Genomic DNA, 18,417 nt, shown 5'->3' on the forward strand with positions numbered 1-18,417 from the left:
CAACAGATTTACTGCCGAAAGTAGTTGTGTTGTCAACCAGCCTGGGTGACAGTGATATTCCTGTCATTTTAGCTGTTTGCCGAACCTCACTGCCAGCTGTCGATTTACCGTTGCCTTCGGTGGCGGTAGAACGTGAGCTAATCGAAACCACCAGGACTTCACAGAGAGTGAAATGCTTGAATATTAAGTACTGTCATGTGAAACGTCTGAATATTGAGTACTTATCATCGCGTGAGACGTAACGCAGGAAGACAAACCCAACGTTTCTCCTACCTGCGCTCGGCTGCTTATTTTGGGCTTTTGGACGGGTGATTAGCTAAGACGGGACATTCTGGAAGTCTGCAGGCTTCGTGTCCACCACCTCTGTCGATACAGTGCTCTGCACCCAGTAAGCCTCAATAAATACCCTCGATGGATTTATTTCATTACAGAAAACTGTAAATTTGGAAGCAACAACAGAAGTTGTGGGGAAAAAATGGGCCGTAGCTATTGAGGTCTTTTCTCAACTCTAGGTGGCAGAATTGTACCGTGCTCCGGAAATTCAAGGCTATTTTAAATTTAGCATTCTGCCTTCTGCCTAGCTTATTTAACGAGGTAAATTAATACTATCACTTTTTTTTTTGGCCTAGAGTCAATGTTAAATAGCCTTCGTAGCCACTTCTGTACTATGTCAAACCCCACTTCATTCATAATGAGGAGAGCCCCGTGGCAGCCGTTATGGGGGAAGAAGCGTGATGAGCATGCTTTTGGAAGGGGCCCGTTAGGACTCTTCCTAGTCATCGGGACTGTTGGGGCTTTATCCGCTGCTTCACAGGAGTAGTTATGCAGCACTAAGAAATCCTCACTAAACAGTGACACCTTAAATATTGGGAAGCAGTGTGGCCTAGTGGATAGAAACCGGGCCTGGGTTTCAGAAGGAGCTGGGTTCTGACCCCAGCTCTGCCATTCATTCATTCAACCATACTTATTGAGCGCTTACTGTGTGCAGAACACTCTACTCAGTGCTTGGAAAGTACAGTCCGGCAACAGATAGAGACAATCCCTACCCAAGAACGGGCTCACAGTCTAGAAGGGGGAGACGGATAAAACTAAACAAGTAGACAAGCATCAGTAGCATCCAAATAGATAAATAGGATTATAGATATGTACACATCATTAATAAAATCAATAGAATAATATGTACAAATACGCACAAGTGCTGTGGGGCGGGAAAGGGGGTAGAGAAGAGGGAGGAGGGGTGATGGGGAGGGGAGGAGGAGCAGAGGAAGAGGGGGGCTCAGTCTGGGATGGCCTCCTGGAGGAGGTGAGCTTTCAGTAGGGCTATTGAAAGGGGGAAGAGAGCCCCTCATCTGCAGTGTGACCCTGAGGAAGTCCCTTCACTTCTCTGGGCCTCAGTTACCTCATTTGCAGAATGGTGGATTAAGACTGTGAGTCCCATGTCGGACAGAGGCTGCGTCCAACCTGATTAGCTTGTATCTGCTCCAGTGCTTAGAACAGTGTCTAGCTTACCATAAGTAAAAAAAAAAAACCTGTTAGATTTAACCCAAGAAAGAGTTTGCTCACAATCAGTTATGATCTGTGAAAGGCCCCTGCCCAGAGTAGATGCCAGTGGGCAAAAGGGCATTACTCCTGCTGGATGTCCCGCGTAACCTGTTTTTAGACCTCTCAAGCAAATGGCCCACTTCCTTTCGAAAGGCAGGGCAGAAAAACTGTGGGATTGTGACTTAAGCTTATTTTTTTTTTTTTCCTATTTTAGTTCCCTTTGCTCTTCTGGATTCGTGCTTTTTCAGGATTAAAGGAAAAGCAGAAGGTTGGCACTATAGCTCCCTTCCAACCCTGTTCCCATAGTTGTATGCCTGCTCTGCAGTGTCCAGGCATCAAAGCTCATCTCCCGTGGTTTCGGCTCCCACCGCTGTGTGGGCGATTCGCACTCTCCACCTCCAGCTTTGTTCTCTCACCCACATTGTGATTTCGTATCCCTCTCGCCTCTGGATGACATTCCCTCAAGGACGGCCCACCGGCATTTGAAGACCAAGCTGTCCAAAAGCAAACTCCACATCTACCTTCCTAGACATTCCCCCTTTCCCAAACGCTCTCCTCGCGGTCGTAAAGTCAGATCAGTCGGTCCACAGTATTTACTGAGCAGTTTCTGTGGGCGTAGCGGGGTACCGAGCGCCCGGGAGAGTACGTTACACAATTATGTACGTGTCATCGTTGACTCTCGTTTTCATTTACCATTCAACGTTTTATTAGAGGCGCTCCACTGGAATCAGTCAACCAGTCACGTTTATTGGGCACTACTTTGTGTGCTAGGAGCGTACAGTGAAGTTGGTAGGCAGAATCCCTGCCCTCAAAGAGTTTACAGTCTAGCAGGAACATGCTTCGTTCAGCCTGCCCCTGGCCTTCAGTCACTCCTTTCTTCAGCTTGTTACATACAGCTGCATATGTTGTCTTATTAAAATATAATTCAGAGTACGTCACTCCCCACTCAGAAATCTCCAGTGGGTCCTCATTGCTTTCTGTATAAACAAAAGCCCCTGACTCTGGATCCCGAGGCGCTTCACCTTTTTGCTGTGTTCTCTCCTTTCGCCTTTCCCCAGCTCAAACCCCGCTCATTCCGGGCAAACTTCCTAAGTGCTCCTCACGCTTGACTTGCGTTCCCCCCAGAACTTTGCTTAAACCTTGCTTCTGCCTGACACGTCCTCTCTTCTCAGATTTGCCCAGCCCCGAAAGCTTTTAAACAGACAGTGCCGCTGCTCTCTTGTGAAGCTTCCCGGCTTAGTGGAAAGAGCACGGGCCTGTGTGACAGAGGACCTGGGCACTGGTCTCCCAGATGACCTTGGACAAGTCATTTAACTTTGCTGTGCCTCAGTTATCTGTAAAATGTGGATTAAGACTTTGAGCCCTGTGTGTGTCCCACTTGATTATTTTGTATCCACCCCAGGGCTTAGTGCAGGGCCTGGCACTGAGTAAGTGCTTTACAAATACCTTTTTTAAAAAAAGAGGCTTTCCTGGCTATGCAGGCACTTGGACATTTATCTGTTTGTTATTTATCCAATAATTTGCCATCTCTGTCTTTTCTCTTCTTAACTGTAGTGCATTAGTCAGTTTTTGCCAATAGGTCTCCCATTTACCTTGTAAAGTTCTTTGAGGGCAGAATTATTCAAACAGAAACTCCTTACCATCAGTGATCAATCAGCTCTCTCCACCCTACCTCACCTCACTGATCTCCATCCCAGCCTGCACACTCCACTCCCCTGTCTCCAGCTTGCTCACTTAACTTGCCGTTGGCCCCCTTCTCACGTCCTCCCGCTAGCCTGGAACCCCCTTCTCCTTCCGTGTATGCCACACCGCTAACTCTCCCCTACTTTCCAAGCCTTATTAAGGGCCCTTCTCCTCCAAGAGGCCTTCCCCGATTAAACCCTCTTTTCCCCAGCTCCCCTCCCTTCTGTGTCATCTCCGCACTTCGATCCGTGACCTTTGGGCATTTGATATTCACCCCGCCCCCGGCACTAACGCACAGATCTAGAAGTTATAGCTTAGATATTATTCATGCTGTGTGACTGTGGGCAAGTCACTTCACTTCTCTGTGCCTCAGTTACCTCATCTGTAAAATGGGGATTAAGACTGTGAGCCCCACATGGGACAACCCGATTCCCCTCTGTCTACCCCAGCACTTACAACAGTGCTCTGCACATAGCGCTTAACGAATATCAACATTATTATTATTATTATTATTATTATTATTATTAATGCCGGTCTCATATCAATGTAAGATTGCTGTGTGCAGGGAATGTGCTTACCGACTCTGTTACATTGTACTCTCTCAAGTGTTTAGCACAGTGCTCCGCACAGAGTAAAGGCTCAGTAAACACCACTGATTGATTAAGCGAGTCCAAGTTCTAGATATTGTTCCTTTGGAATTGAGTAATCGCAGTTTCTGTTATTCTGCGGTTTTTCTAGGTAATATAGTTCCAATGCCTTTTTTGGTTAGTAAATTTGAAATAGAAATTGCAGTGCATTTGAAAAGAGTAAATCATGGAGCCTTTTTTTACAAAGGCAGAGAGCCTCTGACCTTCAAAAATTAAAGTAACTGCTGTCTTTTTGTGGTTTGTGGTACAGGTTGTGCTGCGTCTTTACCATACATACCTAATGGCTTCTAATTGAGAGTTACTGAAGTATAAACTAATCCGACTGTTATTTGAAAAGGGATTTTAAAACCCAGCGTGGCCTAATGGGTAGAGCACGGGCCTGGGAGTCAGAAGGACCGGGGTTCGGGCTGCTCTGTGACCTAGGGCAAGTTGCTGCACTTCTCTGCGCCTCAGTTTCCTTATCTGTAAAATGGGGATTAAGACTTTGAGTCCCATGTGGGACAGGGATTGTGTCCAACCTGATTAGCTTGTATCTGCCCCAGCGCTTAGTACAGTGCCTGGCATACAACAAGTGCTTAGCAAATACCATAAAAAAAGACTTGTTTTCATTTAGGAATGAAAGTAAAGCTCTGTAGAAATTCACCATATTAATACAGCCTGGATTTTGATTGATTAGTAGAAATTTTTGCTGTGTGTTTGGGTGGGGGGGGAAAAAGAGAGAGAGAGTGCACACACATGCACAAAAGCATTAAGTGACCGAAGACCAACCTTCACTCTCATCCTTCTTTCCCTCCCTTCCAATAAATTTCTCTATTACTCTCTAGCCAGTTCATCACGTAGCCGCCATTTATTCATTCAGTTGTCTTTATTAAGTGCTTACTGTGTGCAGAACACTGTACTAAGTGCTTGAGAAAGTACAGTGCAGCAATACAGAATGACAGTTCCTGCCCACAATGAGCTCATACCCCAGATTCTTCGCAGCATCTTCACTTCCTGTTGTGATGAGGTTTTGGTTTAAGGGAGAAAAGAGCGTATATGGCCCAATCATTATATTTAAAGCTTTCCTGTGAGAACTGTTTTGTACTTTTCACAAAGTAACTTTTTTTTTAACCTTTTGTAACCACAACAGTAGACTATACCCTCTCATAAAAGTTCTAGAGAAAGCTTATTTTTTTTTTTCTGTTCCTCAGTGGTCTTGGTAAAAAGTTGAGCCATTTTTTGTGTGATTTTCAGTCTATTAATTTAACTCTTGGAAATTATCACTATTGAAAATTTTGTCAGAATTATCAAAAATATTTGAGGTGAATGAGTCGCTTTTAGGACGACTCTAATGAAACATAAGCGGATGCCAGAAATTTTAAATGTGGTTTTCAACAATTTGTGCACTTTCAAAAATCGATCCTTGTTATTTAAAGAAACCTAAGAAGCAGCATGACCTAGTGGAAAGGGCACAGGCCTGAGAATCAGAAGATCATGGGTTCCAATTCTAGCTCTGCCACTTGTCTGCTTGTGACCTTGGGCAAGTCACCAAGCTTCTCTGTGCCTCAGTCACTTCATCTGTTAAATGGGGATTAAGACTGTGAGCCCTGTGTGGGACAGGAACTGTGTTCAACCTGATTAACTTGTATCTCTCCCAACGCTTAGTACAGTGCCTGGCACATAGTAAGTGCTTAACAGATTCCACTTAAAACAAAAAGATCCCAGCTTTGCCTGCTACATTCCAGTGCACTTGGTTCATTGAGCTGTGACAATCACACAACCTAAATTCTCAGCTTTGATTTTAATTAGGCCAGTCAAAGCTCGGGTTGTGGACCGTGACACTGTGGAACCATCTGTAAGATACCAGATACCATAAGGGGCCTCTGCTTCACAGTGGGTCCAAAGATGATCAAGAAGCCATCCCCTTCCTGAATTACATCGTTCAGAAGACCTTCGCCACTCAGATGTTGTCAGCTTCTTCTCCAAAAAGGAGTAGTTGTTTGAGCTGGCTCATGTTGGGGCTACACGAAGTGTCAGTTGAGATCTTTTCAGTTGCAAAAAGGTGGAAAGCAAAGCATTTCTAAAAGACACAGTTTCTCTTTTCACTCCGATTTTTGTTGCGCTGTTTTCCCATTACCTCGATGATGTGGCGAGGGAAACTTGGAGTGGTGGAGAAAACTCTTCAGGGACAAGGTCTTTCCGAATCCCTCGGGCCCGATCCTCTACGGATACATCTTGGTTAGCGATGAGATTAACGAAGCTTCATTTGTATTTCAGAATTTTGCCAAGAATATTTTTGCAATTCTTCAGTCTGTGAAAGCCAGAGAAGAAGGCCGAGCCCCTGAGCAACGACCAGCTCCAAACGCAGCACCAGCAGTAAGTAGCTTTCCGATGCATCTTGGAGGGAGGAGTTCTCTCAGCTTTGAAAAGCTGGGCAGTATTAATATTTCACTGTAGTGTTTTTTTTTTTAAAAAAAACAACAACATTAAAACAGTAGCTCTGATTTAAATTCCTTTGTGTATTGCCACTCCCATTGCTTGGAAATTGATTCTTTATAGCCATCAAACTGAGATTAGGGAAATATAAAATTTTATCTTTGCAAAAAAAATGATAGTTGTGGTTGTTGTTGAGGCAAAGGCTGTTTAGGAGTAGTAGATTGATCTAGCAAATAGTTGTAGGAACGTTGGACCTGTTGGGCTTTTGAAGAAAATTGAGTTGTGTGTGTAATTATTGGTAAGTGACAAAGGGAGCATTTGGGAAATGGGAAGCAAGAATGATAGGTTTGGGCAGTTGAATCATCCTTCTTAATTCTGTGTTCAAAACAGTAAGACACAATTTTAGGTTTCTGCCTATTGAAGACTGTGTGGAGTTAAATGCTTCATTTTTGGCCAGATTATATTTTCGACTCCATAGAGCCGCTTTAGCCAGTCTTTTGCTCTGGTTCATTTGGAGTAAACGCTTGTACACTCTTGTCAGAATTTTAAGTCATTTATATGTTAAGTATTATACATTCAATGAGGCCAAAGTGTTCCAACAATCCCTTTAAAAATAATAAAACTGAAACTACATGCATGAACTGGAATTGCGTATATTGTTAGACAGGCTTTATTGGAATGCATCGTGGATGCCACTCCACACTATCCATTTTGTTTCCTTCGCTCCCATTAGTATTTGTGTGGGGCATTCGCTAGTCACTCACCTTAGTTACATTGGTGATCAGATCTTCCTTTTTTGTTGAAAGATCACCAAGTTTTCAGGTGATTTATTTGGCACCTCAAAGGTATCACCAGAGAAAAGGCGGTAATTACAGATTCAGGCTTTTATAATTGTAATTGCTCTAAAACGATCACCAGAGGAAGGGAGGAAGCAGGAGTGTAGGAGGAAAGATCCCTCCGACCTGACATAATTAGCGTAAGTGCCCAGTGGAAAAGGAGGAAAGAGGGATGGCGAGGTATGCAGGGCCGGTTTTGGGGATGACAGGGGAAATGCTGGGGGCAGAGCCAGTGGGGAGGACCAGCAGGGAGTTATGTAGAGAAGAAGGGAAGGGAGGGTGGGGATTTTGTTCTGCCACTCTCCTGATCTCCCCGCCCAACTGGGTTGAGGTGAGACTGTCTCTCCCAATCACCCCCAAATCAAGACTCTCATAAACCCCCTAACTACTCCTCAGCAAAATCACCCTCTAGACCGTCAGCTCGTTATGGGCAGGGAATGTGCCTGCTAATTCTGATTGTACTCTCCCCAGGCGCTTAGTACGGTGATCTACACATAGTAAGCGTTCAGTAAATACCTGAGAGTGAGTGAAATTGGGACGAACGCTCATTCATCCTCAGTGGCATTTATTGAGTGCTTACCCTGTGCGGAGCACCGTACTAAGCGCTTGGAAGAATACGGCAGAGTTAGTAGACATGTTCCCTGCCCACAGCGAGTTTACTTGCGATAACCAACCCAGAGCCCTGAGTAGCAAATGTAGATTAATTTCAATTTGGAAAAAAATAATACCCTTTTGAATTAAAATGCAAGTTTTTCCTACTTAGAGTTAATAAGTATTGACCCAGGTCTCTGTGACTATGGAAAGAGCATCATACACCTACAAGAGAGCAAAATTTATGGTGGCTGAGAGCCCGTAGTAGGAGCTGAAATCTCTCCACTCTTAGTCTCTCCTCTGCCCTGATCTCCTTGATAACGGTGAGCAGAGAGTTAAAAAATTAGGGGTCGCTAAGAAACCAACTGGACGGTAATATACATAATCGGCTGACGGATATGGAAGGTTTCTTTGATTTGGGTTAATAGTAATGGCACATTTCTTTCAAGGACCCTACGTTACGGACCAAGCAGCCTATTCCAGCGGCCTACAACAGATACGATCAGGAAAGATTTAAAGGAAAAGAAGGTAATTTGATTATCTCTCGTCGTTTTTTTCCCCCCATCTTCCCCAGTGCTCTGAATGAGATTCGAGACATTAACTGCAGTTACTTATAATATCTTTGTACTCTGTTGTGTAAATAGCCTTAAAATGTTTGGCTACCATTACACTTTGTGGACATAACTGCTTTTTTCCCACAAGTGACATCTAGAACGACACACGTCTAGAATTTATCCTATTTCCTCTATAGTGTTATATTGAAAATGTGTAATGAAACCACCCGTCGAAGAGCAAACCTTATAGGTAGTATTTTATTTCAAAAAATGTTCTTTAGTTCTGTATTCCACCAGATGTTCCAGAATTGAGCAATACGGGCTTTAGAATGATTTCTTGGCATTTAACACACCACGTTTCATTGTCTTCCAGAGGGTTTGAAGCCCCCAAAAATGCTTAGGAGAAGGTATTTGTGTAAAGGCACGGAAACATTTTCTACCCAACCCATAGCAAATCGATAGCAGAATTAACAGATTTCTTCCAAATGATAGGGACGGGAAATGGATCTGGAAAGATGGCGATCCTATTCTGTTTATATATCGGCATATAAATGTGTAGCTATACATCTATATAGATATCTATATAGTGTCATGCCCTGTAAAGACTAAATATAAGGAAGAAAGCCTTAATTTAATTGATACGTACTCGGAACTCCTGGTTGTAAGTTCTCTCATTATTATCATCTTGTCTAGAAAGTATTGGAATGAGCTCTTAAGGGAGATTGTGGAGCCTTTGTCCTTGGTGTTCTCCATCTACCTTGGATGGTTTAAGGATTCAGAAGATGCCTGAGGCTGGGGGCTGGACTAGATGATCTCTCTTTCTCCTCTTTAGCTTTGTGGTTCTTTAATTATGTAGTTAATAATTGATGTGGAATGGTCATAAAATAGAACGTTCTCGCTTTTGGGAATGTCGGCACAAAATGCCTTAGCTACTCTAGCCGAGAGACTGGACCAGCTGATTGCTTAAAGTCCCTTTCAACTTTGTGATTATTGAATTATGTGATTAGTAATTGCCTTGCAGTATTTGAAAATCAGAGAATCCTTGCTTTTGGGGTTTTCCGTGCAAGATATTGTAATGTTCTGTCATTAATTCGCGATCCCACGGCTCCCTCCGGTTATCGCCCTGTCTCCCTCCTACCATTCCTCCCCAAACTCTTTGAGTGAGCTGTCTACACTCCCTTCTTCCTCTTCCTCTTCTCCAGTCCTCTCCTTGACCCCCTTCCAATCTGGCTTCCACCCCCCTTCACTCTGGAAACTGCCTCTCAAAGGTCACTACCATCCTCTGTGTCTCACAAGCCCGTAACCTTGGCGTTATCCTCGAATCATCTCCCGCATTCAACCCACGTATTTAATGTTCTCACCAAATCCTGTCGGCTCCACCTTCACCGACATTAGTCAGATCCACCCTTTCCTCTCCGTCCAAACGTCTACCACGCCGATCCAAGCATGTCTCTTTTCCCGCCTTGACTACCGCGTCAGCCTCCTCGCTGATCTTCCCTGTATCGTGTCTCTCTCCACTTCAGTCCATTATTCATTCTGCTGCCAGATCATTTTTCAAAAATGAGTACACATCTCCTCAGTCCTCAAGAACCTCCGGCTGTCCGTCCATCTCCACATCAAACAGAAGCTCCTTACCATTGGCTTTATAGCACCCAATCAGCTTGCCCACCGTCTGCCTTACCTCACTGATCTTCTAGTGTAGCCCACCCTGCGTACTCTGCTCCTCTAGTGCCACATGCTCAATGTGCCCCAATCCTTTCCATCTCACCGCCAACCCCTTTCCCAAATCTTCCCTCTTGGCCCGGAACTTCCTCCTCCTCCATAGATGGCCAGACCTCTCATGCTCCCCACCCTCAAAGCCTTATTAAGGACACATCTCCAAGAAATCTTCCCTGGCTCAGGGAAAAGAGCCTGGGATTGGGAGTCAGAGGTCATGGGTTCAAATCCCAGCTCTGCCACTCGTCAGCTGTGTGACTGTGGGCAAGTAACTTAACTTTTCTGTGCCTCATCTGTAAAATGGGGATTAACTGTGAGCCTCCCGTGGGACAACCCAATTACCCTGTATCTACCCCAGCGCTTAGAACAGTGCTCTGTACATAGTAAGCGCTTAACAAATACCAACATTGTTATTGTTATTATTATTCCCTGATTAAGCCCTCTTTTCCCTCACTCCTCTCCCTGCTGCATCCTTTATTTATGCAGTTGGAGCTGTACCCTTTGGACAAGATATTCACCCCACCCCCAGCCCCTCAGCACTTTTTTACCTATCCATAATGGATTTATCTATGTTAATGTCTGTCTCCCTTTCTGAGACTGTAAACCCGATGCGGACAGTGAATGTGTCTGTCAACTCTGAGCTCCGCCTGCAGAACGTGCTCAATAAATACCACGGATTGATTGATTCAGTAATCAGATTATTTTGCTTATATGAAAGCCATTTAACCTTTATAGGCATTTAAGAAAAGAGCCAGAGGTCTCAAACCTACAATACATGACATCAAGTGGCAACGAGGTTTTTGTATGTTTCAGAGGGTCCATTCTTATCCACTAGGAGGTATCAGATCTGCTATCCTTGGTTATATTTTATACCCAGAGTCAAATAGAGTAGGTTTTATTTCTGGAATATTTGAATTAAATTTGTGCTATTTCAAGTAGGGGTCTTTACTTACAAATGCTGAAGAAATGGAAATTAATTCATTTTTCACTCTCTCCTCCTTAATTATGCTTTGGGATTGTTGGATTGTGCTGGGATTGTGCTGGATTGTTGTTAATTTATTTTAAAGACAGTTTTCCTGTCTTATTTTAATCTTTGGTATACCCCAGATATTTGTATTTGACTACTCTTGGAAAATAATTGCAAAAAAATCCTCCTTGGGCCACCTGTAGGGCATATTAGTTTTTTTTTTTAATTTTTCTGAGTGTGAACAATTCTTTGAAATTGATTTGCATTATTGTATACCAACTACCTTCACTTGGTAGATAAGCAGAGATAAGTGTAACGGTGTATTGTACAGCCTTTCAAGCCCTGTAGTTTAAATTTTTTGGCAGTGTAGCAATTCCTAAATCTAATAATTTGCTTCTCTGAGAAGTCTTTTATTTTTATCATTTCGATTCCACAACACATTTCAAAGAATGTTGGATCTCATTTGTATTTAGTAGTTGATTTATCTGTAATCCCGAGCTTCATTATCTTTGCATGCCTGTTTTGCCATTTTTCTTCAGAAGCACCTCACAAGAATTCTGACAATGTGGCCTAGAGCAGTTTAGCTGAATCCTTTCGGTTCTTCCTAAACAATACCTCCAGAATCCCTTTCTTCCTTTCCATCCCAAGTGCCACCAGGCTGATCCAAGCACCGTTTGTATTCCGACCTGATGACTGCATCAGCCTCCTTAGACCTCCCTACCTTCAGCCTCCCCCTGCCAGAGCATATTTCTTTCTGTTGCTCAAATCTGTTTTCTAAGACGTCATTCTGCGCAGGTCACTCCACTCCTCACAAAACCCCCAGTGATTGCCCATTCCTCTCTGCCTCAAGCAGAAACTCCTCACCGTTGGTTTTGAGATTCCCAGTTGGCTCACTCCCACTACCCTCCAGTTCACACGCTTAGTACCTCTCAAGCCAGCTACACACTGTGCCTTGTTCTCATTAACCTCACCGCTGATCTCTTGCTCACACCGTCCCTTCCGCCTGGAACTCCCTGCCCCTTCGCGTCCATCGGACCACTGCTCTTCCCATCTTCTAGGCCCTTCTGAAATTACACCTCCAGGGACCCTCCCCTGATTAATCGTAACATATCGATGGATTAGATAAGGACTGTAGTTGCTATCCTGAAAAAATGTCTCCTTCCTGCCTCTGAAGCTAAACTGCAGTGAACAAGCTTTTACTAATAGAGATGAGGTAAATTATGATTCTAGAGATAAAGGGGATTATGAGATTTTGGACTGAACAGAAAATTCATTTTCTCCACAGAGACGGAAGGCTTCAAAATTGATACTATGGGTACCTACCATGGAATGACCCTGAAGTCTGTAACTGTAAGTAAACCTTTCTTTTATTTGGGCATGTATTTAGGATGGCTTTCCCTGCCCCTTCTCTGGGTTCACATGTGACTAGCAGACATTTAAAATCTTGTGATCCTGACTGGAAATCTGGAGGTATTCATAAGTTTGTGAAAGTTTGTGAAATGCATATTTTATGTTAGTAAGTAGAGCCTTAAGCTATGTCTTTTTACAGAAATATGGTACTAAACTGGTAATAGAAGCAGTGCGTATACAAAATATTTTCGTGGGTTCATGAGAAGTGCATTTTTCTTTCATAGCATATTTAAGATTCAACTCTATGTGATTTAGTCACATGGGTTTTGCCCCATGGAGTTTGGTCAAGGATCATATCTAAACACAAATATACTAAATATATTTTAGTTGTGGAAAATATTCCTCCAGTATGTGGCTGAGAAATGGGTCAGATTTTACCTCTTTAAATGTGTGACATGATCACTAATGACGATTGGGTGGAATGCTTGGTTGAACTGTGCGTTACTGTAGTGATTGAGGAGTAAACTTAGGCTAATCAAATCTTTACCTCTTGCTAATCCGAGTTTTTAACTGGTTCTAATGTGTTCGAATATTGTTTGGATCAGTTGGTAAAACATGATGCAAAAGTAATGAAGTATTAAGAATTGTTCCACATGTAGCCCTACATAAATATGACAAATAAGCAAACCTGCACAGTTCCCTAGATCTGTGAAGCATCTTCCCGTTTGCTCTTTGATAATATTTAATCAGAATCCTACCTGAAGTACTCTCAGAACCAAAGAAGACCTCTGACTAGGTAAAAAATAATAGCCAATAGAAATAACTGTTTCTTAACATGAAGAATCAAATAGCAACCTAAAGTCCAGATTTTGAGGAGTACTTGAACGTAATCCCACCTGTTCGGAAGAAATAGGATAAAACTTGCCCAAGTACTTGTTCTTGGACTTTAAAAAAAAACCTTAATTCAAAAAAGATTTTCCCATGTTCCGATTTAGGCTTCTTACTTTCATTAAAAACATCTTTTTAGTTTTGCCTTTTATAGGGAACAGCAGTCATATAAAATATGCTGAGAGAACATGGCTCTGTTTGGGGTCCCAAATGCTATAAAATTTGGGGAATAATTTTTGAGACTGAAGTACCGTATGCCATTACCTATACCTCTACAAAATCTGCCTTAAAATAATGCTCAATTCCTTTTATGGATGACAGCGCATGTCCAAAGTAACCCATTGCGAATTAGCATAAGAAAAATTTGAAGAGGTGATGTGATTTCCCATTTGATTTTGTCCTTCAGTGTGCCCAAATGTAAAACTTCAGTTGTAGAGATTCATTCAATCGTATTTATTGGAGAGATGAGTAACATGGTCAGGAAATCGCTGATGTTCTTGTTTTCTAAGTAGGTATTCTGTTCTGTGCTGTGAAATAGAAAGCATCAAGTATTACCGTGCTCTGATATTTAGACTGATTCTTATTCAAGCTTGAGAGCAAATCTGGGCTTTGTCTTTGGCTTTTATGTTGGCGTCCTTTCATTTACGACCCCGCCGTCTACCTGCCTCTGGCTAATGAATCAGGAGCCTGGACCAGTTGATCTCTTGAGATCTTTTTCATCTCTATTTCTTACAGTTAGATGAGCGGGATTTCATCTCTCCCCATCTGACCTGCACTCAGCTCCACCAAGCTGAGACAGTTTTCCCGTGCCCTCTCCCGTCCTCCTCTCACCAAATCTCTATTTTCCTCTCTCACCTCCGCCCCCTACCACCCATCCCCAACAATGCCTCCACGGACCTCACTGCATTCCACCCCATCTCTACCGTAGCACACTCCCCTCCTCGCTCCCACGCCAGCCCATCAGATGCGGCCTTTGGTCCCTCAGTCTGTGGGCAAACTCCCCCTCATCCTTAGCCTGTTGATGCCCATTCTGTCCTCCTGCCATCACTGGAGCCTGGCTCACCCCAGGCAATATCGGTTCCCCCAAGAGGACCTCACCTCTCCTCAGCTCCCATTTCCCTCGATTCCTGAGGAAATGGGGAGGAGACAGCCTACTCCTGCCCTCCAGTGCCATTGTCGGACCATCTCACCTCTTCCGCATCCTACCTTCTTTTCATTTGAAGTCCACACCGTCGATCATCGGCCTCTAGCCTCCTTCTGCAAGTACTCGTTGCACTCATCTGCCCCGTGACCCTCCTCCTCGGAGACTTCAAAATCCATGTGGACCATCCCAGTGAGGCGTTCTATCCCCCACTCTTCCCAGATCAGACGGGTTCTGCTCTGGCCTAAGCCTCCTTGACCTCTTGGCCACCTTTAACGCTTTTGACCACCCCCTTCTCTTGAACACGCTATCCACCCTTGGTTTTCCTAGCACAACTTTTACCGGTCTTCATCCTTTCTCCTTGGCCTCTTCTTCTCAGTCTCTTTTTTTTTGGAATCTTCTTCTGTCTCTCACTCCCCTGTCCCCCCCACGGTGCACTCACTTTCTCAGGGGGCTCATGGCTTCAGCTGCCTCGTCTAGTCGGATGACTCTCCAAACCACTTCTCTGGCCTGAACTTCTGTTAGGAGATTTGAGGGGACATTTTATAAGTTTTCCCCCGGTTAGTATAAAATTCCTTTCTAGACAAAAAGCAGAAACCACCACTCAGTGACTTTAAGGCCCTCTAACCCTTTCTCTCTCTTAATAATAGTGGTATTTAAGTGCTTACTATGTGCCTGGCACTGTACTAAGCACTGTGGTAGATATAATTTAAGCAGATTGTACACAGTCATTGTCCTGTATAGGCCTCACAGGACAAGAGGGAGGGGGAACAGACATTTGAATCCTTATTTTATAGATGATATAGAGAAGTTAAGTGAAGCACCCGGGGTCACACAGTAGGCAAGCGATGGAGGCAGAATTAGAACCCAGATCTCCTGACTCCTGTCCTGTACTCTTTTTACCAGGCCACACTGCATCTCTTTCCATTTCCCTCTTGCTTATGGGTCCTGTTCTCCCATTTCATTCAGGCCTGTACTCTTCTTTCCTCCTAAACTAAGCCACCCCTTTCTCATACCCTCATCACTGTGTGCTGAAAGCCACCCAAAGCACTTCTGTGTCAGTTGTACTGAAGCGCTTATTTTTTTTACCTGCCCATCATTCCAGTCTGTTTACCTGTTTCCCAACTATTTTGTGCCTTTCTCCATTGTTTACATGCTCCCTGAAGGCAGTGATTGTGTCTTTTACCTCTGCTTCTTTCTCTCTCTCTCCTTCTCCCCCACTTTGTCTTCTCCACATGTTACAGTGTGAGCATCACTGAAGTTTATGTTGTCCCAGTGTACTAAAATGTGCATTAGATGGATTCTTGGTCCCATTTTAGTTCATGACACTGAAATTCCAGAAGAATAGGTTAAATAAATAAATAGATTTTGAATTTATACATTTTGCACAGCAAATTTTGGTGCAGCACATCCTCTAATACTTAAACAGTAACGGACAACTTAGAAGCCCAGTGGCTCTCAGGAAAGCTATAAGGTTGTGTTCCCAGAGTATGGGGTTGGTTGAAAGCAATCCGACTGACTTTTTGATACCAGTATGTACTGTACCATTCTGGGCCATGAGCAGAACAAATTAGAAAGTGCCGAAGAACTAGTGTGTTAGCCATGAAACTGAAATGCGGGAACCAGCAGGTTTGTGAACCAGGGTTGAAGGAAGCAGTCTGCTGTTTCTTCCAGTGTTTTTTATAGTGTCTTTAGATTGTGGTACACATTTGGTAATAGGGAGGGCATCAAGGAGCCAGGAGGCCTGCCTTCCTGTCCTAATCTACCACTTGCCAGCTGTGTGGCCTTGGACAAGTCACTTTATTTTTCAGTTTCTCAGGTCTTTCATTGTTATGATGGGAAAAGGACCCATTTGCCTTCCCCCGTAGACTGAGCCCCATGTGGTATGGGGACAGTGAATGGGATCCGATTTTATTTTTCTAATCTACCCACCTTTAGCCCAGTTTGCCACAGAGTAAATGCTTAATAAATACCTTCGTTATTTTCATAATCACTATCACTAAAATTACAGCGCAGTATCCAGATGCGATTCCAATGACTGCGTAATTCTTTGTTTCGCTAATTTTCACTTGATGAAAATTGCAGTCGTCACCGCCTTCGTCGGATTCAGAGATTGGTGGGATATTGAAGCTGACTTAAGTACTTTCAAAGGCTAGAGTTTCATCATATATTTATGGATAGTTTACTAATTTCTATGGCAGGCTAAAGTATTTCATTCTCCTGGATTGAAAAATATCGAAGCATCAATGAAGAGACCACTTAGGTTAGTGTGAAGATCGATTAGACTGTAAGCCCGTCATTGGGCAGGGATTGTCTCTGTTGCTGAATTGTATATTCCAAGCGCTTAGTACAGTGCTCTGCACATAGTAAGTGCTCAACAAATACTATTGAATGAATAAGAGGACTCGAAAAATGTACGTGGAACATTTCAGAGATTTGTGGTATGAGATTTGACTGCTAAAAGTAAAGGGTGACCGACAGGATTCAAGTTGCGATATTAGAGATTTGTGAGTTGAATAATTTGAGTAATAGAATATTTTTAATTAAGTGGTGGGAGTAATGGCAGACAGAGCTGGGCATGTCATGACACTTGGTAATGGTGATGAATAAGAGAATAAGCTGGACTTTGAAGTAATCACAAAATGGTAATTATTATTATTAGTAGTAGTAACAGGTATATTATGAGGTCCTTTTGCTTTAGGGTGGATGTTTTTATATTGAAAAAGCAATATCTAGGAAAGAGTTTTCAAGAGAAAATAAGTAACATTTTCAATTTTGAGTATTTTTTTTGTTGTTGTTGTTGTTAACAACCGTGTTTGGTAAACACCTCACATATTTCCACCAGTAATCTGCCTTTCCGTCAACTTTCGTTAAGGGGCTACCTGGTGATTTTAATTAATATTGTGTTGTAATTAGGACCAGGAAGTCAAATGGGGCAAATAAACCCTAGCGCATGTTAATAAACTAACCTCGTGCACTTTGATCAGACTATTGCTTAGTGACATTGCTTTTATTTTTGAAACTTCTTGGATTTACAGGTGAACCTCAATTATTTAGCTTCTATTTTCTTAGGATTTTTGTTTGCCCATGCTATCTTTGCTTCATTGTACAGTAATGTACTATAGTTAGGTTTACCCTATTTTGACCACTTCATGTGTTTCCAGAGCTTGGGTGTGGCCCAAGGCTACTGGAAATCTACTACCAGAAGGAAGCTAATGGACTATTAAAAGGCAACTAGTTCTTCCCCAAAAAGCCATCACAGATCCCACACCTGGTAACCACCAAACATTGCCGATGCCAAGGATGTTTTACTTGGAAGGCGAATAATTGCCCCCCAAAAGGTGCCATGTAAATAAATGCTCATTACCCAAAACAGCTTTATATGTTTTAAGCAATACAGGGTTCCCCCAATTAGTGCTCGTAATCGGTTTCATACAGACAGGCTGAGTGAGAGAGGGCTAGACCATGAGTTCGTTGTGAGCAGGGAACGCCTCGGTTGTATTGTAGCTTAGTTCAGTGCTCTGCATCCAGCGAGCGCTCAATAAATGCAGTGTTCTGACTGGCTAAATGAAGGGACTTTTTTCTCCCTGTTAGCCTGCGTGGAGTCGTCTTTTTGCGCCTGCAGTTTTGACTCTGGAGATATCAGCCTTTACTGGCTGAGGGTCCTGCAGAGTTGGGGTTCAGCTCCCCAGCTGGGCTGTCCAGCTCCAAGCTGCCAGGGCCACAGGCCTTCCTTCGCAGCCCTGTTACTCTGCAAACTTTCCATCCTTTTTAGAACAGCTAGAGACGGAAGAGGACGCTTCTCCTTCGCTGTTAGATTAAAAGACAAACAGGAGGAAACCGAGGTACACAAAATTGCAAAGACGTAAGCAATTACCAAAGGAGAGAACCGTCTTCAGAAGGAGGCAGAGACCGACAAAAATAAAGCAGATTCCGAGGCCCGCCGATAAATGCATGTTGTGCTAAAATAATAGTAACAATAATTATTAGTATTATTATTATTCCATCAGGGGAGGCAGTGTGGAAAGAACAAGCAGGGGCCTGGGCGTCAGGCAGCCTGGGTTTTATTTCCGTCTTTACCGCTTGC

The 18,417-nt window shown here is 43.3% G+C and overlaps 1 protein-coding gene across 1 annotated transcript in view; it reads left to right on the plus strand.

Annotated features, from left to right (window-relative positions):
* CDC73 (cell division cycle 73) overlaps positions 1-18,417 on the plus strand; it is a 114,792-nt gene that overhangs the window by 26,234 nt on the left and 70,141 nt on the right. The window contains exons 8-10 of the mRNA XM_029081189.2: positions 6,129-6,227; positions 8,164-8,242; positions 12,237-12,301. Coding sequence (XP_028937022.1) covers positions 6,129-6,227; positions 8,164-8,242; positions 12,237-12,301 — 243 coding nt within the window. The remainder of the gene's footprint in view (positions 1-6,128; positions 6,228-8,163; positions 8,243-12,236; positions 12,302-18,417) is intronic.

This window comes from Ornithorhynchus anatinus, chromosome 16, assembly GCF_004115215.2.
Source record: "Ornithorhynchus anatinus isolate Pmale09 chromosome 16, mOrnAna1.pri.v4, whole genome shotgun sequence".
In the NCBI taxonomy this organism is placed as follows: domain Eukaryota; kingdom Metazoa; phylum Chordata; class Mammalia; order Monotremata; family Ornithorhynchidae; genus Ornithorhynchus; species Ornithorhynchus anatinus.